Source organism: Saccostrea echinata, unplaced genomic scaffold (genome assembly GCF_033153115.1).
Source record: "Saccostrea echinata isolate AGI-Se365-2 ecotype Australia unplaced genomic scaffold, CSIRO_AGI_Sech_v1 ptg000025l, whole genome shotgun sequence".
Lineage (NCBI taxonomy): Eukaryota > Metazoa > Mollusca > Bivalvia > Ostreida > Ostreidae > Saccostrea > Saccostrea echinata.
In genome coordinates this window covers 27,487,501-27,513,382 of record NW_026889774.1, presented here as the reverse complement: position 1 = coordinate 27,513,382, position 25,882 = coordinate 27,487,501, and the positions used below count along the sequence as shown (strand labels likewise).

The following is a 25,882-nucleotide window of genomic DNA, read 5'->3' as shown; positions in this document are numbered from 1 at the left end:
ACGTACGAGTGCCATAAGTTCATACAGTGACTCAAGAGAACCTTAGAGATTCAGCTCTTCTGAAATATTATCTTCAATTATTTCTGAATACAGGTTTTTATAATGAGGAAATAAGAATGAGGACCTGTGTTGATCAGAGGTTTAAATAATAATTCATTGTATCCATGACTGACTCGGACCATCTTTTTAAAAAATGCTTGCTTGCCCATTACCGACTCAGGATCACAAAAAAATGGTTGGTAGGTAGGTAGAGGGATTTTTTTTTATTTAAAATACTTGCAAATTTGAATTTAAAATAGATCTTAAGGGGATGGGGAAATTTTGGAATGAAAAAAAAAAAATAATTGTTTCCTGGAGTTTAAAAAAGTTTTGTGTCGGGTCATTTTTAATCAGTCGGTTGGGAGAGGGCAAACAAACATTTTTTAAAGATGGCCTCAGAGAATAAGTTTTTAATATCGTATCAATAATTGATAGAGGTTCATCAATAGCTTTATGTTACATCTCTGATCAAAAGTGCATCTAAATTCAGCAATCTCTGATATTCAATATACATGCATTTATTAAGATCGGTTCATACCCAACATACTGTAAAGTCACTATAAATGTTTGTGGGGGTTTAATTTTTGATGTTTTCGAGGTATTAAGAGACTGAAAAATTCATGTCCTCTTCCAAAAAAATATATAACTACAGTATCTTTTCTTCTGTAACTACGAAATCAAATCCCAACAAACTAAAAAAAAATTTCCTCAAACCACAAAAATTTTACCCCACAAAAATAAATGATTTTACTGTATTACATATTGTGCGATGCCTAATCAAGAATATAGACATACATCTATAACCTTCCTTAGTCATTCCATGATTAATCTTGAATTTTCAGCCATATATTATTTAGAATAGCTTACTATTATGATCTCTGGTTACATAGAAGTTTCCATATTGAATAGTTTACAAATAATATTTCATTATTCTTTGAACTGATCAACATTCCATCACACCATTTTCTACTTGCAACGGAATTGTGAATTTACTGGGTTTAATTTTATGTTATTTTCTTTGTTTGTTTGTTTTGTTTTGTTTTGTTTTTTTTTATATACGAGGATTTATTTCGTATGTTTTTTGTTCATTTATTTTATTTTTTTTATTTATTCTCTTAATGAGATTATAGTCAAAATTCCGTCCACATGCAACTCTTAGAAGGTTTGTGTTTTGTGTAAATGACCAGTCTTACTATATTTGTGTTTTACATATAAACCCCTGTGTTAATCTAATTGCAGCTGTTAGTTAAAAGTTACCTGTCTAATATACCTTTATCCATGTATATGCCTCTGGAATAAAGGATGGTATTTAAGGAATTGTATTTAAAAGTTGTCCAAAAGCTGAATGATATACATGTATTTTTTAATTTTTTATAACCTGTAAACCATACACATAAAATGATTACATGTACTTGTAATTTCCATCAGAAAGCAGTATAGTATTTTATAAGTTTATAGATATAAGGAAATTCAAAAATCTAGAGATTTGGTCAATTATTGTGAAAATTTTAGATTAATTTCATGATGTCATTGTCTAACTAAACAATGTAGAGGCTTAAACAGTTAACTTATGGTTTTATAAAGGATTTATTATGTAAAAAAAAAAAAATACATTTTTTTTCTTTTTCCCCCCATTTTTAGCTTTTATTTTCGTAACCAATACATGTATTTTATTTTAACCAAATTGTGTGTAGAAACTTATAATCATTTTTTAGACGTTGCCTTGCTATAACAAACTAATAATGTAATTTAAACCATGTATTTTATAACAACAGGAGCCATTGTTTCTATGGTGATATTAAATCAATGTTCCTGTCTGCTTGTTGGATTATGTCATGGCGTAATTTTAAATTAGTTGATGATTAAATCTGATACTCTGTAACTGAATCTTGTTTTCTTTTTTTTTTCTTCAGAATTTGAGGAAATGGTTCTCTATTAGCCCTCTGCTAATTGTTCATAATATAAAACTTGTCTTAAATTGTTCATTGTCATATTCTTGGATGACAGGAATTTAATGGAGTGGACAAGAATTCCGATTCAAATAAAAATCAAACGAAGACCAAATATATCAGTAATTGCAAGACAATCTCGAAATTTCAGTAATGAAACTCAATGCATTGATTGTCATATGAGTTCTTATTATGACAAGTGATAATTTTTTACAATCACAGCTCGGTAATGACTGGACAGTAACATTAATTTATGACTGGACATTAACATTAATTTATGACTAATGAAGCTGGCCACTAACGAAGCTTTAATATAAACTTACATTTCCTTCTACGATAGTTGCGAATGTATAATGACAGAAAATCATATATATATATAAAAAATCAATTGAAAAATAGTAATTCATGTGCTCACCATTAGATGAAAATATTGATGTGACCAAATTACTACCTTCAATCTTGGTCTGGTCAGACATTGATGTGACCAAATTACTACCTTCAATCTTGGTCTGGTCAGACATTGATGTGACCAAATTACTACCTTCAATCTTGGTCTGGTCAGACATTGATGTGATTCATCATATTAAGGTCTTTTATGGTAATGTGAAAAAGGATGTAGGTCAAACCGAAATATCTAACTTTTATGGGCAGCTTTTTTTTTTAACGATTAGGATATGTAAAGTACAGGAAGTTATCGTTGTCATGTGCTATTGTATTTATCTTGAGACACTATTGATATAACATTCTACTGTATTTATCTACAGACACTATAGACATAACATTCTACTGTATTTATCTACAGAGACTATAGACATAACATTCTACTGTATTTATCTACAGAAATTATAAACATAACATTCTACTGTATTTATCTACAGAGACTACAGACATAATATTCTACTGTATTTATAGAGACTATAGACATAACATTCTACTGTATTTATCTAAAGACACTAGAGACATAAAATTCTACTGTATTTATCTACAGAGACTATAGACATAACCTTCTGTATTTATTTACAGAGACTATAGACTTTCTACTGTATTTGTATATACATCTTATAGTATATTGCGTTTAAATTGCTAAATTTTGACTTTCTCCGTGATCCAATTTTTAGCTCACCTGAGCTGAAAGCTCAGGTAAGCTTTTCTGGTCACATTTTTCTGTATAGTCCGACTGTCCGGCTGTCTAGCTGTCTTTCCGTCCGTCCGTCTGTTTACTTGTCACATTTTCGACTTCTTCACAAGAACGACTGGTCCAATTTTAACCAAACTTGCCACAAAGCATCCTTGGGTGTAGGGGATTCAATTTGTTCAAAGAAAGGGCCATACCCTTATTCAGGGAGAGATAATTCAGAAATAGTGGAAATTTGGTGGCATGTTTTTAAAATCTTTCTCTAAAGAACCACTGGGCCAAAAAAGTTGAAACTTATAGTTTATTTTCTTTACATAGTGAAGATTGAAATTTATTCAAATGATGACTCCCGGGGGTAGGGTGGGGCACAATCTGGGACCAAAGTTTTACATAGGAATATTTAGGGAAAATCTTTAAAAAGAGCAAAGCCATGTTAAGTCAAATTGATATGGAAGCATCCGCAGAGAATATAGATTCATGTTTGTTCAAATCATGGCCCCTGGGGGTATGTTGGGGCCACAATGGGGGATTAAACATTTACATAGGAATATAAAGGAAAATAAACTCGAAAAATCTTCTTCTCAAGAACAGCAAAGCCATGTTTAGTCATATTGATATGGAAGCATCATCAGGTAGTGTAAATTCAAGTTTGTTCAAATCATGTCCCGGGGGGGGGGGGGATTAAGGGGGCCACAATGGGGGATCAAAGTTTTACACACGAATATGTAAAAAAAAAAAATTGTGAATACATGTATATCTATAATTTTTTTTACTATTTGTTTATTTGTTGGTTTGTTTGCTTTCGTTTTCGTTTTGTTTTGTTTTTTTTTTTCTTTTCTTCATTGCGTAGATTAACACTTAGGTCTAGTAGAATTTTACGGATGATATTAATCAAATGGCATCGAAAACAGGACTGCAAATGACAGTAAAGTTCATGACTCATGCCAGCCATTGATAAATAATTAAATGTCTCCAGAAGTCATGAAGGCTAATGTCTGAGAGAACAGAGACACAAATGGAAATGTTGACTAAAACAGCGACTCGAGGGAACTTTGCAATTTTCAGAAAAATAGAGGCTCATGGCCAAGCTTTACCAGTCACCAGCGTTAACATTCTGTTAGGCTAAGTCTTATCGATTCCAATATCAATTTGCATGACAAATAGGCCCCTGTTTTATCTTTTTTTTTGTCCAACAAAATGACTGCTATTGGCCTTTTACGGACTACCAAATATATATCACTAGCAATTAAGCACTTTGTAAAAATCAAGATTATAGGTTTTGAAGGAAGTTGTTTTACTGAAAGAGATGATTGGGATACTACTAGTCAAATCGTACAGATTCACTACTTGCTATATAATCTCTCTCTTTCTCTCTCTCTCTCTCTAAGCTTGATATCATAGTTAGAATTAATAGTTTTAATTAAATTGCTCGTATGAATTTAATATGTAGATTTACAGCTGACCTTTATTGAGGATCATATTGTCACGCTTCCACCAATTTAAATACATATATGACAAGGGTCTTAGTGAATTCAGCATACTGAATAATATCTTTTAGCATGCACGGATCTAGAGGGGGCCGGAACACCCCCCCCCCCCGGAATTTGCAGTTATAAAAGTATATACTGAAGTAAAAACATGACTTTGGACGCCCCTTGAAAACGTGGACCCCCTCATCACCACCACGAAATATTTTTTTTTCACGTTTGGGAAATACATTTTTGTTTTGTTTTGTTGTTGTTGTTCTTTTTTTTGTTTGTTGGTTTTTTTTTTCCTTTTTTTTTTTTTGCTTGTCAAGAAACTTTTGGGTATGATTTTTTTTGACCGGGGTGCCCCCCCCCCCCCCCGCCGGAAAAAATTCCTGGATGGGCCTGTTTAACTTTTTTTGTTACAAAAATCCAAATGAAGTCTAAATGCACAATAAAAATGACAACGAAGATCAAGACACCTAATTTTTCTAATGTGATCGTGTAAAGGGTGGGACACAAGTTGACCACTTTTATAAAATATGTTCAGTGAGAACATAGGTTATTGTTATAGGATCCTCATAATATTCAAAAGTACATTTTAATATTACATGTACCATTATTTCATATTGAGCCTTATTCTGTATACGATGTATAAATTTAAACTGGCATGTAGATATAACAAGACAAAATACTTTACAAGAAAGGTCAATGCTAGAACCATTTATCAAAAAGTTTTAATACAATGATATGAGTTCATGTTGAATTTTTGAAACCCAAAGCTGTTTAAATATTTGCTACAAAACTGTTTATGGTTTGTTTTGTTTTGATTTTTTTTTTAAAAAGTATGTTGCTGGTTATCCTTAATGCCCTGTTTAGAATTGAAATCTAAGACTGGGGGCGCGGGGTTCACATATTGTGATAAGATTTTTTTTTCAAATCATTAAAAGTAGAAAGACTAGTTTGTCAAATTAGATGAGCAAGAATTTTTTTTAGTTTTCATTAAAGTTTTGCATCGAAATGTACTATAAGTGTCTCTCTTTTTTATCTTTTTTTTTTGTATCTTTCCTTTGATAAAGATAATCAATTTCTGTTACAGCCTTATCTACATATGTTTTTTTTTTCAGTAAATAATCTCGAAATTGGTTTATATTATTAGTCTCCTACCGGTCTGTCCGTCCGTCTGTCTGTCGTCTAGCTGTCCCTCTGTCTGTCAGTCTGTCCCATTTGGTTTTTCTGCTCTTTTATCCTAAACGCTTGCAGATATTGAACCAGATTACACTTATGGCTAATGCAATACTCTCAGAATGTTTGTTTACTTAAGATATTGTGTAGTTTTCTCATTCTGTTCCTGGATTTTACACTCTCTACACTTCTTTCAAACTGTCTTCCTTGTTTTGTCTTTGTTCAGTGGTTCTCTTTCTCTCTCTCTTCAGTGATAAGTGGATATGTCTGACTTTGATGTACCGAGTCATTAAGACTACAGAGACCTCTCGTCCCCCTATAGGCCTAACTCTATTTTTTGTACATTTACCGTGCTTTCTCTGCTTCACAGGATGCAGATGTTGGCTTGTTTGCTGTTTTGTACTCGTTTTATCTTTTTTTATCTTTATTTTTTATTAATTGCAGTGCTCTGGTTCTTATAATTTCGTATGCTGTTTTCAATTAAAAAAAAAAAAAATACAGAGGCTTGTCTTCCGTAACATTATACTGTAATAATTTCTCTTTGAGTAATATGCTACAAATTCGATATAAATTATATTTGTACTAGAACCTTGAAATTCGTTTTTCACTCTCTATGTTTTAGGAGCAACTTTGGTTCGTTATTATGTGTTGCTTTTTGTTCTTATATGATGAATGTTTCTTCCTTTTTTCACATCGATGACTTCTTCTTTTGTCAGGTGCTGGGCCTTCCGCTATTAATTTCAAGTGCAAGTAATTCAGACTTTTATTTAGATGACAAACATTACTTTTCCTACATCTTAGAGGCTTTAAATGCTAATATATAGGACACATCATAAAGTGACTATGTAATACATTAAAGTATGTGTTAATGTGTTATAGTCCCCTTAATTCAAGGTTGTATTCATTAGTACAGTTTAAAAAAAAAATATTGTGTACTATGCGATACGTTCGTCTGTAAACATTATTTGAAGATTTGCATGGCTGTTCTCCCTGTTCATGTTGTGTCAATGAAATATTATTCAAACATAATATTGCTGTTTCAGCATAAAAATTCTATCCGATAAATTACGAACCTCGTAAAAACTATGACAGATGAGATACGATGCTGCAATGATTTTTTAACCAAATATTTATCGACAAAATTGTCCCCGAAAGTAGGTTACCCAAGAACACTGCATTGGCTTTGACATCAATACAACCAATTAAGCTAACTTCATAATAAGGCATTAGTTTCAAGTTTACTTTTCCGTGCATGGGGCTTTATGATTACTCATTCCACAACGATCAAGTCGGCTGCAGTCTTTATGTATTATTCATCAATCGATGTAAAATGAGGTGTAATTTAGCAGAGATCATTTTGTGGATATATCGGTCACGATGTTGGAAATCAAGCATATGGACTGCGACTCCTTGTTATCATGTCTATAGTACCGTCCAAGATCTATATTCCGACATTGGATATATTGAGACTGTTTATGATGTCCCAAATCCATTTTAAGATAAAATTAAGAATGGGGGGGGGGTATCTAAATATCCATGATTTATTTTCTTTCACCTTTGTAATATTTATGACAAAAGGACACTACAAATGTAATTTACAATGCTCTTGACCCTTACTTTATCGAGATTGCGGTCGGAACTTTAAATTCATATACCCATGGTCCGTTACTGAGCAAGGGCTTCAAAGTGGGGAGGCCAAACTCTAAAAATCTGGAAAAACACAAGCAAAATAACAAAAAAAAAATCAAAAAAAGGAAACAAACTGTCTAAACTCTAAAATTTTAAATCCTATTTCGGGGGGGGGGGGGGGGCTAACTTTTCGATACAATTTGACAAATTCGCCTATGTTTGACCGTTGAACGGGGGGGGGGGGGGGGCGTGGCTCAAGCAGCATCCAAATCAAAATTTACATATTAAAACTACAGCAAAAGACTGTTCTTAGAAAATGGGAGCAGCCCCCTTCTTGGCCCCCCAAGTACTACGGGTTCGTATATATCCCACTACACCTTGTTTGCAGGAATATGGTAGGGTGAATTCACTATCCATTGAACCCTATCATAGATTTGAGAATTAAATGCAATGAATAAAATCCACGTCAGAGAAATATTTCTAAGTGGGTGTACTAGTAACTTTCACTTTCAGTGTTCAACATGTCACTTTTTGTGGAATGGGGGGGGGGGGGTAATCATTGTATGAGGTAGAGAAGATCCCGAAACAAGAGAGCGTCAGAATTTTATTGTTTGATCACCTAGCTGAGTCACTTAGCAAAATCGTATCTATTTATAAGAAACTTCTACATTTTTTGCTGAATTAATAACTTATGCAAACCCTGCAAACTCGGATGATATAATTCTTGAATATTCAGAGGAAAAAAATGTTATACAGTGTCATTTTTTCCTCAGAAAATTAATTGTGGTGTGTCCTAATAAATATATATCGTACTCATATTGTGACGGCCGCGCGATGAATTCGATATCCCTAAACTAATGGAACGCCAACATATATTGAAATATTTGTATCTATCTTTAAAAAATTGAACTTTTGTACAAATCTGAAAATAATCAAATCTATATCTCTAAATGAATTGAAGATAAATTTAATTCAATTACACCTATCTTAAAGATAAGCTAAGAGAAAAAAAAAGTACAAGGAAACTGTCTGGTATTCGGATTTCTGAACAACAAATTCCCATTGTTAACAAGCTAATTCAGAGAATTTGTGGCCCCCGCTTAGGGAAAAAAGAAGAGCATGCGCATTTGGGGGGGGGGGCGGAACCCCCCCCCCCCGGATTTGTAGAATTATTAAATGTATACATGTATATTGAAGCAAATAAAAAATGCCAATATGGTTATAAAGATTTGATTGCTTATTCTTTAAAATGTGTATGGAAGATACTTTTTATATAGAATATTAATCACACTGTAATAATGATTTTATGAGTTTGTACACACCAGAAGTCATAACTTTTTCATTTCACATGTTGAATACTATCATTTAGTTAATAATAATAAAAAAAGAAAAAGGTTCGTCGTGGAATTGAACCCGGGTCTCTCGCTTGCTAAGCCAGCATCATACCCTAGACCACCGAGGCACTTGATTGTATAGCAGATAAAATGCAAACAGTAGGTCACATATAATGTTTATATATTTAGGTTCGATATTGTCAAAATTTTAATCAATACATTGTGTCTAATTTAGCCTTTACTAAACAGTTCTAATAGATGTAATAAGAATATAATGTCCGCCGACAACCTGTATTATACGTAATAACTCTCCACATGCCCCTGTGCTAAAAATAGTGCCATGAGACCTTTAATACAATACATGTAAATAATAATTAAAAAACGGGGCGGGACACTTTAAAGGGGTGAGAGAGGCCCTAGGGAGTTATGAAATAAAATTTCATTGCAAAAGCTCAAAAGCTTCTTGAGATATCGCCCGGAAAAGAAAGTGTTACACACAGACGGAATGTATAAATTTACAACCTTGAACTCTGACCTTTTGACCTCAAAATCAATAGAGGTCTTCCTTAGGCCACAGGGAGTTGCTGTGTAAAATTTCATTGCAAAAGCTCAAAGGATTCTCCAGACATCGCGTGGAAACGAAAGTGTTAAAACAGACAGAATTTATTAATTTATGACCTTGACCTTTGACCTTTTGACCTCAAAACTAATAAGGTTCTTCTTCTTTAGGCCATAGGGAGTTGCTATGCAAAATTTCATTGCGAAAGCTCAAAGGGTTCTCGAGATATCGCGCGGAAACGAAAGCGTTACAGACAGACAGAAATACAGCTAGACGGACGGACAGACAGACCCAAATTAATATCCCCCACTTTCAGTGAAAGCGGGGGGGACAAAAAGTTGCAGAATCAGATATAAATGTTTTCAACTGAAATGTCGGGGTTTAAAACACAGGGACACAAGCTTGAGAATATTCAAGCAGTACAGGGTTACTTTATGCCGAGTTAAAATAATGTCTGATTAATGATGATGACTAGACTTCTTAATGAGTGGAGCTATATGAGAGCAGCTGGAGCCGGTATTGAGTCAAAGGTTGTGGTGCGGTCACGACAGCGTGATTTAATAACAATGTAGGTATAGTATAAGTTACAGACTAGAAACGATGATATAATTAGCTGTCGGGGGTTACCTAGCTATAGAATAATCAGGTGTGTAATTATTGAAGTTCCCATATGACGATCTATAGACAGTATAGAAAGGACAGTTCAGTTCAGTTCCGTCTAGTCACCCAAAAACCATGTAAACGGTAAGAGAGGTACAGGGGCCAAGTAAGAGGTCGTTCAAGTCTATACCTAGAGGCAGAACAGACGGAAGAATTAAATTTTGGTAATAAATGGACTTGGGGTTTTGGTGGGGGTTTTTTGTATGTTTGTTTGGGGGTTTTTTTGGTTTTTTTTTTTTTTTTTTTTTTTTTTTTTGGTTTTTTTTTTTGGTTTTTTTTGTTTTGTTTTGTTGTTGTTGTTGTTTTTTTAATTGCGACATCTTTTGAGCACATAATTTCACAAAAACTTCATAGTGTTTGGATTAAAACAAACTTTCTGGATTCAAGAATTCTTTTCATAAATATTTTAAAGCATAACATTATAAAATAAAGTGATATTCATCTCCTATCTGTTTACTAATCATATAAATATTACGAAGTCGTTCATTCTTTGAGTACAAAAATCCATCTGCCGGTTTCAACTAAGAGATGGTGAGTTTTTGTTCTAAATTTTACAAGTTTTCCTAAACTTCACATAACAGAGACAAATATTTTTCATGTTTAAAATTGGTTCTGTAATTTACACTTTTTTGAAGATTCCAAAACTTCACTATTCCAGTTAGAATATATACCGGTAGATCTTTTACTTAACCTTTGTTTGACTGTTGCAGTCCCCATTTCACATTATGAAAAGTTTTCTCATACCATACATTTGATAAACTACAATTGTCTAAAATATTTTGTACAAATGAAATCCAAGGGTTTGCCAATTCACCTATATCAAATTGTTTACGTAAATACAAATACTGCAATACTTTTTTCTTTTCCATACAGTAGTTTTGCCCAGTATTTTTTTAACTCAGGAGTATATATTCATGTATAAAGGAAACCGCCCGGTTTCACCATAAACCATTTAACTTGGGGTACTGCTTTTTAGATTGAAAGATACGCTTGTACTCTTTTAATGGTATCAATTAAAACCTCAAATTTCACAACTATATAACAATACAGGTAGAACTACTTTATCAAACAAATCCAGTTGACATTCGAAAGGTGGGTTAAATTGCCTGTTCTTAATTAACTATCACACCGCCGAGAGGACAGTGCTTTATATGTTTTGAAGAAACAGGCATTTTGGGAATAATGTATATCTCTTGTAAAAAGTATGAAGCAAATTAAGTTTGAGGGCACAACAGGTGTCCTAAAATGAATAGTACATATTGGCAAAACTATTAGCCCCCCCCCCCTTTCCGGTTCCTACGGGTCTATAAATTACCGTAAAAAAACTTATTACGGTTCAATTAAGCTTAAGCTGTATTAAACAAGGATGTACATGTACATATGAGTGAGTTTATAAAAACAAATTACAAGGAAAGTAACGCAATGTAGGGGCCGGTAATATACTATTCTTCGTTTTACGTGATCACTACCTATAGTAAAAGAAAAATCAAGCATAGTGGGTGGCACTATTCAATTTATTCTCTGTAACATTAATTTTATATTTATAAATTTATTCGTTTATATTTTATAATATTTAACACATAGACATAGGTAACCGATACATGTAATTGTATGAAATGAAACATCGGAGGACTGGAAAGTCGTAAATTTTTGGACTATAATATATCAGTCACTTCTTTGACACTTGACTCATCAATCGATCTAAAAATAATGAGGGTTGCTATGATCCCCCCCCCCCAATAACTAATAAAATATAAATAGAGGATATTCAAGTTGTAGATGAATATGGAATTTTATTTCACGAGTGGGACAGGATCGGATTTTTTGATATTTTCACGAGTGCGAAGCACGAGTGAAAATATCAAAAAATCCTGTCTCACGAGTGAAAAAAATTCCATATTCATCTACAAAACATTGAATTTTCTGTTTATTACATTTTCTTTGATTTTCCCTTTGCCCTCTGTCTTTTCTTAACACAGTGTCATAGGCTTGACGTCATAGTTGAGCGGTTGAAACGTCATAGCATAGCAGTTGTGAGATTGAAAACATTACATAGCATGGGCTTTAACAACGTATTTTGAAAGAAATTTGCAGTTTTAGCTCTATCAAGATGTTTTGTTACTATCTCTATCTTATGACAGGCCAGAAATTATTATTTAGTTACTTTGATATCCTTTAACACTGTGAGAGAATATCATTTTGGTATCCTTTCACACTGTGAGAGAATATCACTTTTATTCAATAAATAAATCACAGTATTTCACTGTTGAAATGTAATAAGGAGTCTTTATTTTCTAGAAAATATGTGATTTCTCCGTCAATTCTATCTGTATGTCATTCTGTGCACAGGAGTTCGCATACCTATCAATTTTACCGAAATTTTCAGTAAATATAAAAGATACGTATTATAGGTATTACGTATCTTTTATATTTACTGAAAATTTCGGTAAAATTGATAGGTATGCGAACTCCTGTGTTCTGTGCAATTGGTTACGCTTTATCTGATTGGTTAAATGATTTAAACTGTATTCTGTCGACCAATCAGATAAAGCGCGTAACATATCAAACCTCCAAGGCTGTCAATAGAGAAAAATTTATGTGTCCGTCTAATAAATCGTCTGATTACAGCATACACTAAAGATGGGGTTTAGGTTAAAGAAACGAGTAGGAGAATATCTCCCTGATAGAGTGGTTGCAAAATTATGATAGGTAACACTGTTAGTACCTTGGAATATCAGCCTCGATGCGGGGAACCCCCGTTTGTTTATAATTTAATTTGTTTCTTACATGTACCTTGTGTATTTTTATTATACCCGTATATGGCCAATTTTTGAACCTTAAAAAAGTACAAACCAATTGCGCAGAATGACATACAGATAGAATTGACGGAGAAATCACATATTTCCCAAAAAATAAAGACTCCTTATATTTTATTAGTTAGTTGGGGGTGGGGGGAATCCACGCTTCAGGTGCCCGTGGCCTAGATTACTATGGAAATATAGGTCAGATGTAAAGCTGGTTAAAAAAACTGCAGAGGGTTACCTGTGACCCAATCCATTAAGATTTTCTGAATGAATATTTTTTTTAAGTTCGCAGGCCCGTAGCAACGGTTTCAAAATTGGGGGGAGGGGGCAACTTTTCAAAAAAATCTGACAAGCAAAAAAAGGGGGAATTTACTTACCAAATCCTGGAATTTGCCAGTGCTCGACCTTACAACTTCCAAAAAGTGTGTGTGTGGGGGGGGGGGGGGGGGACCAACATCTAAAGGAAAATTTACAATAGCAAAAATTATGCTCAGACAAAAGTGGGGGCGGGCCCCCCTGCCCCCCCCCCCCTTCGTTCTAAGGGCCTGGTATGAACGGTAACCCTTTATCAAAAATGTAGTTCCATTCTAAATGAGCGCAGTGGCTCGCTGCTGTTGACTAATCATTTGTACATCCGTACCTTGACGTATACATTGCTATTTTATCGTTGCAAAATGAATTATGGTTACTTTAGAAGTGAGAATATTAAGTAAACTATGCATTTTTAATATAAAGTCGTGTTGGACTTTTTGTCCGTGTTATTTTGTGGGAGGGAATGGATATATAAAAACCCACACGCTGGTTTTTGCATTTCATGTATTAAACCATTTTAAAATTAGTAACGGAAAGATGCGCTGTTTTGTACAATAAAGTATACATATGTACTGATTAATTGTTTTTCTTGGAACTGGTTTTATCCCTGCATGTCTTTCGGTTGAAACAGGAAACCGTATTTTTCTTGTTATTGGTTCGAAAGGGAAAGTACCTGCTAAAATAAAGAACACGTGTGTTTGTTTAAAAAAACAAAAAGGAAGAAGAAAAGTATTAATTATCAAGACGTGACAAATGATGGAATTCAAATAATTTAGGGTAATTTAATTAGACCAAGATTTCATTCAGTTCAGTTTATTAAAGTCAAGAGACATACATCTGTGTTTTAGTGTTAAATTTGTATATCGCCAAAATGCTTCATCAAGGCAATTAAAATTTACAATCTTGTTTTCGCGTCATCGTTATGATTATTTGATTTTATATCTCTCATAAACATTTGAAGATGAATCGGAACTGTCGCTTACTAATATTGATAAATTTTAAGGCAAATTATAATGAGTATATTGCAAGATGAGCAATTAAATTACGATCTGCCCATTTTGTCACCTTGTATAATTAATCAGCGTATTCTGAAAATATGTTTATTAATGCTGACAAATATGTTTACTCAAGCATATAAGGTATGGATGTCGGTATATACTATCCACTACATATAGTATCGTGTACACATACATAAATATGAGTGCATGTGATAACCATCCTGTTTTATTATGCAATCAAACATTTATTAAAATGTAAAAGTAGCATTCAAGTGTACGCAAGAGGCTGTGATTGCACTGAGAACAGAACACTCGTTATTCACACTTAAACACATGACGAGAACCGAAGATCAGCAGTTTGTACAAAGAGAAAACGATACCTCAACAGATTAGTTTGTAGCGTGCTGGATTTTCCACTGGAATCAGAGATAAAAACAATTCCGTGCCTAGGATACTGATATTGGTATTTTTACAGTGGACAAGTCGACTGTGTGCTGCATCAGGCTTCTATATCAATCGAGGTAAGTCTATTATGTATATTGTCAAAACATGCATAGAGAAAAGATTTTCTGCATTCCGCTAGTAATTTGATATATATATATATATATATATATATATTTTAATTAAAGATTGGCATTTTGTATTTAAGTGTATTCTCTTTAGAGAAGTGGACAGTGCGCATTCACTGGATGTAGGCGAATCTCTAAAGAGAATAAGTTTAAGGCAGCGTGTGAAGTTAAGAATGCATATTTTAACAAGGAAAATTTGTCAAGAACGGCACATGTACATGTAGCGCCGTGTATGCGGCGTACAGATTTCAATAAAGGGACATGTATATATACCTCTTTCCGTAACACTATAAATGCACGACTTTTCAATTATTGATTTAAATGTCAAAGAACGTGGTTGCAAATATTATGATATGACAATTATATTTTATGAATTAATTACATTAAGTCTCTTCATCAGGCACATCAACAATCAGATAGATTATGTGATTGCTATGGAATCATGTCAAGTTTATTTGCATGTGCGTGCGAAAGGTGGGGGGAAGTTATTTACCCCTCCCCCCCCCCCAAAAAAAAAAAAAAAACAACAACAAAACAAAACAAAATCAAGCCTGTTTACTTTATATAAAAAATTAAATTCCTTTAGAGGACGGGAATTTGATCCCCCAGATTTTACAGATAACACCATACCGACCTAGATTTTTTTAATAGCACGATTTTCACTTCATTATAACAGCCAGGTCATGCATTTTTCCTGCCATTCATAGGTTACATATTATTTTACAAGAGCTCTCTGCCAATAACTGAGCCAGCATCTCTTAATATTTTACAAGAAAACATCTGTATAGGCTCCTAGTTATAATTATGTGTATATAAAACAAGCTAGCTTTTCAGTATGATTAACCTTAACTTGCCATCTGGTAGCGTGCTGGTATGCGAAGAATGTAGAAGAAGAACGAGAATAACGTATCAATTAATTAATGTACTTATAATTACCAAATTAATGTTCTAAATCAGTATCATACATATATTACCTGAGGTTAACCTTTAAGTACAAAGTCACGGTGCGGAGTTCCATATGACGCGAGGCTAGGTTCTGACCCTAAACCGGTTCAGTTGAGCAAGGTCAAGGTCACAGTTTTCAGGAGTGTAGAATTCTTGCCATACGAAGAAACATGCTTTAGACACAAAGGTTCTTTGTACATAAAGAAAGGTCTTTAATGACCCTAGCCGACAGGGTGCGGAATGTCAAATTAAAAACATGATTGTTTTGTTAAAGTTAAATTCACCTAGCTCGACTGAAAAAAAAAACGTTAACTGTTCTTTGGGTCGTTGTTTTTATTGCTAGGACTGTGAAACGTCAAATTTTCAACAAAAATGTTGCTCACAACCAGAGGGTAACAACCTGAGACCAACAAGATTCAAGCTAGATGAATTTGCAGTCTCACTTTTCCGTGCAAGATGTCAAATTCTTAATTGCTTTGAATTATACCCAATCTTTAGTTATATTAATCCGATTAGAATAGGTGTAGTTTTCATTCTTGAAATGTCTGGGTCACCAGACTCCCCTCCCCCCCCCCCCTTCTGCCAATGAGACCCGAGTTTTTAACGATTTTTAGATTCATCATAATTTTGCCTTAAACGAAAAGAAAATACATATGTATGCAAAAAATTATTAGGTATACTGAATAGACGTTATGTTACAGTCCGTTTTATTCTGAGTATACTTATTTCGGTCATTTACTATTATATTATCTTCAATTTTGATACAAATATGACAAAATTTTGTGTTAGAGGTGGTAGTGGACAATACTACGATTCGTCTTATTTCCTGGACACATAATCCACGAATTTAAACACAATTTTCTCTCCCTTTTATTGTTTATATATTACATGTACTTTATATGTAGTGTCTTTCAGATATTGTTCATGACGGTTTTCGGCAAGCCTGAAATCTACAGAATGTATATTTTTAATTGCCCCTCCCCCCCTCCACTTTCCAATCGTCTGGTGAATCCTTTAGGATAGTAGAGATACATCAGAATTAAAAAAAATACCCGAACGTTTAAATGTTTCATAACCCATATTTACAATCCATGGGCGTCGGAACCGGAGGGGGTGGGGCTTAGCCAGCCCCCCCCCCTTTTTTTTTGCAAAGATAGACATAATATAGGCATTGAAAATTGGGGCTTACCTTTTTGTTCGTTTAGCACCCCCCCCCCCACTTTTAATTTGCTTCTGACGCCTATGCAATGATAGTATATAAATAGTTCTTACCTGGTCCTATAATCATCTGTGTTTTATATCTTACAGGAGAAATGGATTACCTTAAATCAAAATGGGCGATATGGTTCAAATCTCTAGATGCTAATCATGACAATAAACTCTCCACGGAAGACATGGATATTTCTGCGAAAAAGTTTGAAGAAATACAGAAAATGCTTGGCGACAAAGTGAAAGACAATGGGGGATTTGACAACACAAAATGGTGGAATACTTACATCTTTCGCAAAGGTCCAGGTGTAACTTTGACTCTCGAAGAATTCCAGGCCACCTTAGGAGAATCGTATCAAAAAGACAAGGCGGCATTCTATCAAGAAATGGTGAGATGTTTTGACGATATCGCTTCATTCGTTGCTGAAAACAAGGAGCGACCTATCGAGGAACAGGAGTTCGCCTTTGGATTTAAAGTTTTTGGTCAAGAGGATTCGGCACAAGTGGGCAAAGCTTACCAGCTGTTCAAGGCCACCAAGGGTCAACCAAATGTACAGCACATAGTGGACGCCTGGGCCCAATTCATCGCAGATGACGACGCGAGCAAACAGGATATGGTCAACGAGGCATTTGGAAACTAAAAGATTATTGTAATCATAGGGCAGTGAACGAGACTCTGCTTGTAGCCATGTCATCAGTGTCTTGTAGTTATTTAGCCGAGGTTGTTACTATAGTATATACTTTTTAATTAATTGTTGTATTTAATGTGCCTTTGTCAATTCCTTTATATTATTGTAATTTTTATACTTTGTATACTAGTATATTTGTAACTGTTATGTATGAAAATCAAAATAAAATGTTTCATCATAACTCTGCTGATTTTTCACTGTGTAAAATATAAGTTCATTATTAGTCCCTAAAACTTGAATTTATACTTTTGTCATCCTAAAAGCAGATCTGCTTTTGATACCGGCCAATCCATGTCCTTGTGGGCGGAGCCAAAACAGACCTAGCACGACCCTCTTGACTGAGAGACAATAGTTACCGATGTGACTTCAATCATTTTTCAATACACGTAGAGAGAGTCTAGCTATGCCAGATTAGGAATTCCCTATTGTGGCCCCGCCCTACCCCCGGGATCATGATTTGAACAATTTAGAATCTACACTACCCAGGATGCTTCCACTCAAGTTTCAGCTTTTCTGGCCCAGTGATTCTTGAGAAGAAGATTTTTGAAAGATTTTCTACATATTACAATGTAAAACTTGGATTCCCTATTGTGGCCCTGCCCTACCCCCGGGAATCATGATTTGAACAATTTAGAATCTACACGATTTCAGAATGCTTCCACATAAGTTTCAGCTTTTCTGGTCCCGTGGTTGTTGAGAAGAAGATATTTAAAGATTTTATCTACATATTTCAATGTAAAACTTGGATTCCCTATTGTGGCCCCGCCCTACCCCCGGGGGCCATGATTTGAACAATTTAGAATCTACACTACCCCAGGACGCTTCCACGTAAGTTTCAGCTTTTTCTGGCTCAGTGGTTCTCGAGAAGAAGATTTTCTAATGACCCCACCCTATTTTTGTCTTTTCTTGATTATCTCCCCTTGGAAGGGGGTTGGCCCTTCATTTTCATAATGTAACCCCCCTTTACCAAAGGAAACTTTGTACAAAGTTTGGTTAAAATTGGCCCAGATGTTCTTGGGAAGAAGTTCAAAATGTGAAAAGTTTACAGACGGACGGACTGACGACGGACAACAGGTGATCAGAAAAGATCACTTGAGCTTTCAGCTCAGGTGAGCTAAAAACTATATGCAGTATATATATATATATATATATATATATATATATATATATATATATATATATATATATATATATATATATATATATATATTATCATGGACATGATATATGTCTTTAATATTACACTGTATTGCTCAGCTTACCAGTGAATCATAAATCGGTTTGCAGTGGAACAAAGTTTAATTTATTTTAATTCTCCAGCAGACCCTGTACTATTTAATGTGCTCTTAAAAGAAGTAGGTGAGGGAAATGCACTCTACAAATAAAAGTCAGTTCTTTCCAAGTACTCACACATCCTCTTCCACAGCAAAAATAAATTAATTAGCTTTATGAAGTTTTATGCAATACCAAACAAGAGGCCCATGGGCCACATCGCTCACCTGAGTAACTTTGGCCATGCTGATCTTTACCAGATTTCCCCCCTTGTAATACCTATTGTGGCCCCGCCTTACCCCGGGGGGTCATGGTTTGAACAATTTAGAATCAACACTACCCGAGGATGCTTCCACATAAGTTTCAGTTTTTCTGGCCCAGTGGTTCTTGAGAAGAAGATTTTTAAAGGTCTTCCCTATATATTTCAATGTAAAACTTGGATTCACTATTGTGGCCCCGCCTTACCCCCGGGGGTCATGATTTTAACAATTTAAAATCTACACTACCCGAGGATGCTTCCGCATAAGTTTCAGCTTTTCTGGCCTAGTGGTTCTTGAGAAGAAGATTTTTAAAGATTTTTCCTATATATTTCAATGTAAGACTTTAATTCCCTATTGTGGCCTCGCCCTACCCCCGGGGGTCATGATTTTAACAATTTAGAATCTACGCTATCCCAGGATGCTTCCATATAAGTTTCAGCATTTCTGGCCCAGTGGTTCTTGAGAAGAAGATTTTTAAAGATTTTTCCTATATATATCAATGTAAAACTTCGATTCCCTATTGTGGCCCCGCCCTACCCCCGGGGGTCATGATTTTGACAATTTAGGGGGGAAATCTGGTGAAAAACAGCAAGGCCAAAGATAATCAGGTGAGCGTTGTGGCCCATGGGCCTCTGTTTTTTTCACCATGAGGTGTCTGTCAGCATTAAAATCGACCAATTTCTTGAGAGCTGTAAAATGTTCTCGGGTATAATGCTATCCTCGGAGTTACTTCCATAGGATGCATATGTCCCTGTACAGCACGGCTTTTAATCCAAATTAACTTTTTATTTGTATGGGATATAAAATTCGTATTTTAAATGTAGCTTATTTTCAATTTTAGTTTTTCAGGTCAGTTTTTTTTTAGTAATCTTTTAGGAATTTCATTTTGAAAGTAATTATATAGCTTCATTCTGGAATATCTCGGTCTATCACGTTGACTTGGCAAGATTACGCCTGGAAAAGGTCGACGTTTTGAATCCTTATAAATAGCATTTGATACTTATCTTATATAATTTTCATACTTGTAAGATAAATATTGTTGCAGGGGGACATCGCTACTTATATATTTTTTTAATTCAGAATCGTATATCCAGTTTTCTCGAGAACATCGCCCTAGATGATCAATGACAATGCCTAGATAAAGAATAGTAATATCCCAAAGTAATTCATAACCGAAAATAAAATAGTATACAATTTAACCAGATTCCAGACAACCTTGGTCGATTCCTTTCTTTAAATTGTAATGAGTATATGCTTATTACCATGCATGATACAACAATTTAACAATCTACATTCAGATACGCTCCTTCATCCACTGAGACGACCGTCGATGAGAGAAAAATGAAGAGCGGGAAGATGACTGTCATCTTACGACCTCAGTTCTTTACAAAATCCAAATGGCCAAATAGCAGAAGATGTAGACAACTAAGAAAAAATGTAAAAGAATTTAACACTTTTAATTAATATACTTTGTTATGTCCCGGACCCAAGATATCTACTCGCTGCCTTGACCAACAGAACAAATGACATTAGGCTGTATATATACATGTATAACGGTGAGAGCTTTCTATTTGAGTGCGATTTAAAACACTCAATCACTCCGACCTTACAAACCATTCTTACTATTTCTCTAGGTGAAACTCTGTAAAGAAGCAAGGTATATGCATGTGATTTTTTCCTATATAATTCTCAGAAGAGGAGTTTATTGGGCCATACGGTTAATTCCCTTCATCTCTAGAGAAGCCTCGCTGTGTGAGTAACCAATGCTCAACGCTAGAAAGTGCTTTAAAAAAATTAGAACTGAAGAGAAACATCTGTACGACTTTGTAACATCTCTGTTCGTTAAGCAACAACTTTTTTGTATAACTTCAGACTAAATATTTCAAGGTTTTACAAAATTTCAAGAAACATTGGATGATTAATTATATCACAACTATGAATCATGCATCTTTTTTTAAAAAAAAGGCTTATATTCTGACTAATGATTTGATCGACCAGTTATATATCTATAGATGGATATATAAATGTTATACGTTTAAGAAAACATCTACAAGAGCGAATCATCTTTGCCATTTTTTTTTTCTTTTTTTGTATCATGTCATCATACATAAAACAAATACACATAATTATACATAATCCTTTGAAAGACAATATTTGGGAAACAAGAAATTTATATAGATTTATAAATAAATAAATATTAGAGAAATTTTGTAGTCATAAAATGTTGATTAATACAGCTCACTTTATCGAGACAGCATACCAAAGCTGCGTGATATATTTTGTGCCAATGAAGCATTTTGTCGAAGAAAAAGATATTTACTTATATTCTTGAATTTCCCACTGCATTAAAATTAGATTCATGAGAGTCTTAATGTGCACTTGTACCAGATTTTTCCTAATATTATATGATATTAAATTATTAATAGTGTGTTTCTGTACATAGGTTACACCGTTTATTAAGGAGGGATTCTTCTCATAAGAACACTTCTTTCTTATATTTAAAAATCAATGAAATTTTCACAGAATCAAGAAGACAATATCACTAAGTGATGGTATCAGTTAGATTAAATTTGACTGTTTTATATTAGAGGCAAGGTCAGGTCAAGGTCAGTACCTTTTCCCTGGACATTAAGAATAAAAAAATTACTGTTAACGTTGCCAAGCATGCGATGCCTACTTCTAATTCAATAAATTAAATGTTTTTCTTTTTGCATAAAGAGATATTACCATATAGGGTCTATAAGATGATATTATCAAATTGACATAAATAATTTAACTAAAATGGATATTGGTTAATCCGAATTTTCTCTATTTTTCTTAAAATTTCAAGATATTTTAGTTATTTTTATATGCTTCCTATATTTAAATTTTTCTTATTTTCACATATGGTAAAGTTGTCACATAAAGATACAAAATGATATAAAAACAAAAAGTTTTGACCGTTTACTAAGAGAGAAAAAAAACACTTTTTAAGGATTTTTGGCTCATATCTGAACTTAGATTGGAAGCTTTTAAAAGCTAACATAATTGTAGTTTGTTTGGAAAATCATATTTATTTGATATATTTTAAAACTTTAGTCCCTTATTATTAATTTAACTTACATTTAAAAATTTTCTTTAAGTGTTTGATTGTGTAAAAATTATAACTAAATTCATTGTTCTATAATTATTTTGAGAGGCAGAAAAGAAGATATTTTCATACGCTGCCATTCCGCCAAAAATATAGTCCCTGCTAGATTTCAAACTCAGTTTACCATTTCTATTTAAAGTTGTACAATTGTGATGAGGAAGGAAAAATATGACCTTTTAAATCTCTTACATCTAAATATATAAAACATATAAGCAAATATACTTTGAATATTTCATCTAGTCAGAAACCAGACAAGAATCCCTCCTTAAATTCAGGAACGGTAAGTATAAAGCTAATTAATAAGGAAACAAAAAAAACTAGTGTTTTCATGTTTGACATAATATCAAAGAAAAGAAAAGAAACTGACCAATATCTCTTAAGGGGGAAATTTGCCACTAATAGGATAACAGGATGCAAAAATTAACTTGAAATGAAATGTGAAGAAATAAAAAGATTGATATACATAAAATTTATAGTTAACATTCCACATTTTAAAAAAAGTTTTTAATTGTCTACAACTGCAAGTAAGAATTACAGTAAGCATAGAAGCAAAGGTATGTGAAGAGCCAGAAATTCTAGTGGGGAGAAGGGGGGGGGGGTACGGAGGCAGCGAGGGTGTAATTTTAAAATGAAAGTCACCAAACAAGTATTATAAAGATCGAATCGAAAATTCCTTCATTGACATTGAAGACCTTAGTACAAAAAGAAGGAAATGCTTTCCTCTAGAATGCAATATATATAATAAAATCGTATAAACTATCATCATATCATATATCACCATACATGTATGATATACAGACAAGCCAGGATACTGCAGAGTAAAAGTTCTGTGTTGTCAGTACTGATGATTGTTCCTCAAACAAAAGTCAAAATGAGTAAAATTCTTTTTATGAAGCATTACTTTATGTGAATATTGTAAGTCACGCAACAAACATACCACCTCTCTCTGTACTTTGTTAACAAATTTCTCTACCTTTCTTCTTACTTTGCTTCGCTTTATTTGTTGTTTTTTTTTTATCAGAAAAAAGGAAGTTAATCTCAAGTGTGAGCAGATTCCGCTGCAGACAAATAGATTTTTTTAAAGATTAAATATCCACTACCTTTGTTACACAGGTACATGTACTTTTACATAGAGTTGATTGTCATTTTTATACAACCGTTAGGTACATATATACATGTACATGTATATAAGCCACTTTTAATTATCTAGCAGTATATGTATACACATTTTTATTGACTGAGGACCGAAATAATTGTGAATAATTTAAACAGAAGTTGAAACTTAAGGAGGGTTGATCCTTACCCAAGAGAGATAATTCTAGCATTGATATATTGCTAGGCTTTCTTGAAAGAGAAAAAAAATCTGTCAAATCAAGAACTACGCTAGTATAGAAACTAGGACAAATTATCTCATTACTCTCTGATTCCTAAAATCCTTGATGAAAAGAGAACAAATGAAACAAAAATGAATTTAAAAAAAGACCCCCCCCCCAAAAAAAAAAAAAACATCCGGAATACCTGTGTTTTTCCGTGAAAGACCCCATATTCCGGATGAAAAAATTATTATTTTAATATTGACAAGTAGAACAAGCATTCTGAGAGTATTGCATTAGCAATACTAGTCCCCTACCGGCAAGTGTAATCTGGTTCCCGTTAAAAATTTAAAATGCCATAATTCCGTTAAATATCATTGAAGCGGAACGAAATGCAAATTTGATCTATAAGTAATCAAAGTTAAGTCACACACCAAAAATTAGCTCAATATCTGCAAGCGTTTAGAAAAAAATCGCAGAAAACCCTAAAAAATTGAAAAGGTCGTAATTCCGTTAAAAATCAATGAAGCGGAACGAAATGCAAACTTGATCTGTAACTCATCAAGATACACTCACATACCAAAAATTAGCTCAATATCTGCAAGCGCTTAGGAAAAAAGTGCGGAAAACCAAGTGGGACAGACTGACTGACAGACAGAGGGACAGACAGACAGCTAGACAGACAGACTGACGGACGGACAGACTCAGAGGAAAATTATAGTCCCCTTCGGTTTCACCGGTAGGGGCCTAATAACTTGGTGCTCGCAATCGTTGAAGTTTGTCGAGGAAGTCTTTTGTTTACAAATAGGACTGGTATTACAACTTGGGGTCTTAAATCATCTTTGCTAGCAAGGGTTTTCGGTCCACTCCCCTCCCAATAATTTATGGGGAGCGGAGTAGTTCGAAACCTCTTGGCTAGCAAAGATATCCAAAGATGGATGCAATTTAATTTTTTTTTTAAATAGTCCAAATTTTACCAATATATTTTATATTAAACGATGAGAGGGAAGGAAGGTCCCTTATTGCCCTAATTATGTAACATATGATAAAAATATCATAATATTTTAAATTGTTGAGATAAACATTTTTGCTTCAGTAATGCATTACAAAGTATTGATCGTTAAAGAGTTATTGATTAAAGAACCGGTCGGCTAGTAAAGGGGTACAACTAGTACCCGTAGGAATTCCAACAGACTTTTTGAAGACCTGGCCCTAAGAACATAAACTGAGGATATACTTAAGTCATAATTTAGATTCTGAATACCAATGAATATATTTGAAAGGGTTCATGTGTGTATAATATTTCTTCACAAATTCGTGTTAGAATTTTTATTGCATTTTCAAAATTATTTCAAAAGATTTACTAATTTGAAATTTTAACTTAAGGCTGTTCTCAGTTAATAACATACATTTTCAATACTAGTACTTGAAGCATAGTACTTGAACAATTTCATGGCCGTAGGAACCGGGGGGGGGGGAGGGGGCACGGGGGGCCGTGCCCCCCCCAATAATTTTTGCGATATATAAATTACTATAGAAAACATAGAGCTTCTGCTCCCTCAATAATAACGTCTGATGACCTTTTTTTTTTTTGGCTTGTCAAGTAATTTTGGAAGTTGGTAGTGCCCCCTCAAAGTGAAATTGCTTCCTACGGGCCTGAATTTTCCTGTTAGATTTAGATGTTCATGATTAAAGAAGCAGATTTTTCAAAGATGTAATGGCAATTTTTACAAAATAGAAAAATTCAGTACTTATTCACATGAAAAAAAATCTTAATGTACCCCATATTGTGGCCCCACCCTACCTAAAGGGCCATGATTTGAACAATCTTGAATCCGCACTACCGTAGAATGTTTGCATATTTATATCACTTAATCATGGCCCTGCTGTTCTTGAAAAGATTTGAAAACTATTCCCATGTGAACTTTAATCCCCTATTCTGGCCCCACACTTCCCCAAGGGTCAATGATTTGAACAAACTTGAATCTGCACTACCTGAGGAGGCTTGCATATTAATATCGCTAATCATGGTCTTACTGTTCTTGGAAGATTATATATATATATATATATATATATATATATAAAGCACAAAGAAATTCACTTTTATAAGGATACCCACTTCCGCCCCAGCCCGGGGTTGAACTCTCGACCTACGGAATCTGTCTCCTAGCAATACAGGAACAGCGCGCTAGACCGCTCGGCTATATAGGCAAGTCAAAATACTTGCTTTCGATGCCGATGGAATTCTCGCGGCGCTGCTCTACACTACACGGTCATTGAGAATGGAAGTGAGATACAGTTATTTGGACATTAGTTTTATTAGAGGATCGTTACCAATACACGTTGTAATGAAATTAATTTTTATTTATAAAACACATTTTACAACAACTCTTAAACTAACATATATATATATATATATATATAT

At 34.0% G+C, this 25,882-nt stretch overlaps 1 protein-coding gene across 1 annotated transcript; it reads left to right on the top strand.

The window, feature by feature from the left end:
* Positions 1–14,468: 14,468 nt before the first annotated feature.
* Positions 14,469–17,663, top strand: LOC133192794 (sarcoplasmic calcium-binding protein-like). Its single transcript, XM_061328800.1, has 2 exons — positions 14,469–14,591; positions 16,893–17,663. The coding sequence occupies exon 2, from the start codon at positions 16,898–16,900 to the stop codon at positions 17,432–17,434; it is 537 nt and encodes a 178-aa protein (XP_061184784.1). The 5' UTR covers positions 14,469–14,591; positions 16,893–16,897; the 3' UTR covers positions 17,435–17,663.
* The last annotated feature ends 8,219 nt before the right edge of the window (positions 17,664–25,882 follow it).

Coding starts and splice junctions, on each gene's coding strand:
- LOC133192794 (XM_061328800.1), top strand. CDS start 16,898: ATGGATTACCTTAAATCAAAATGGGCGATATGGTTCAAATCTCTAGAT.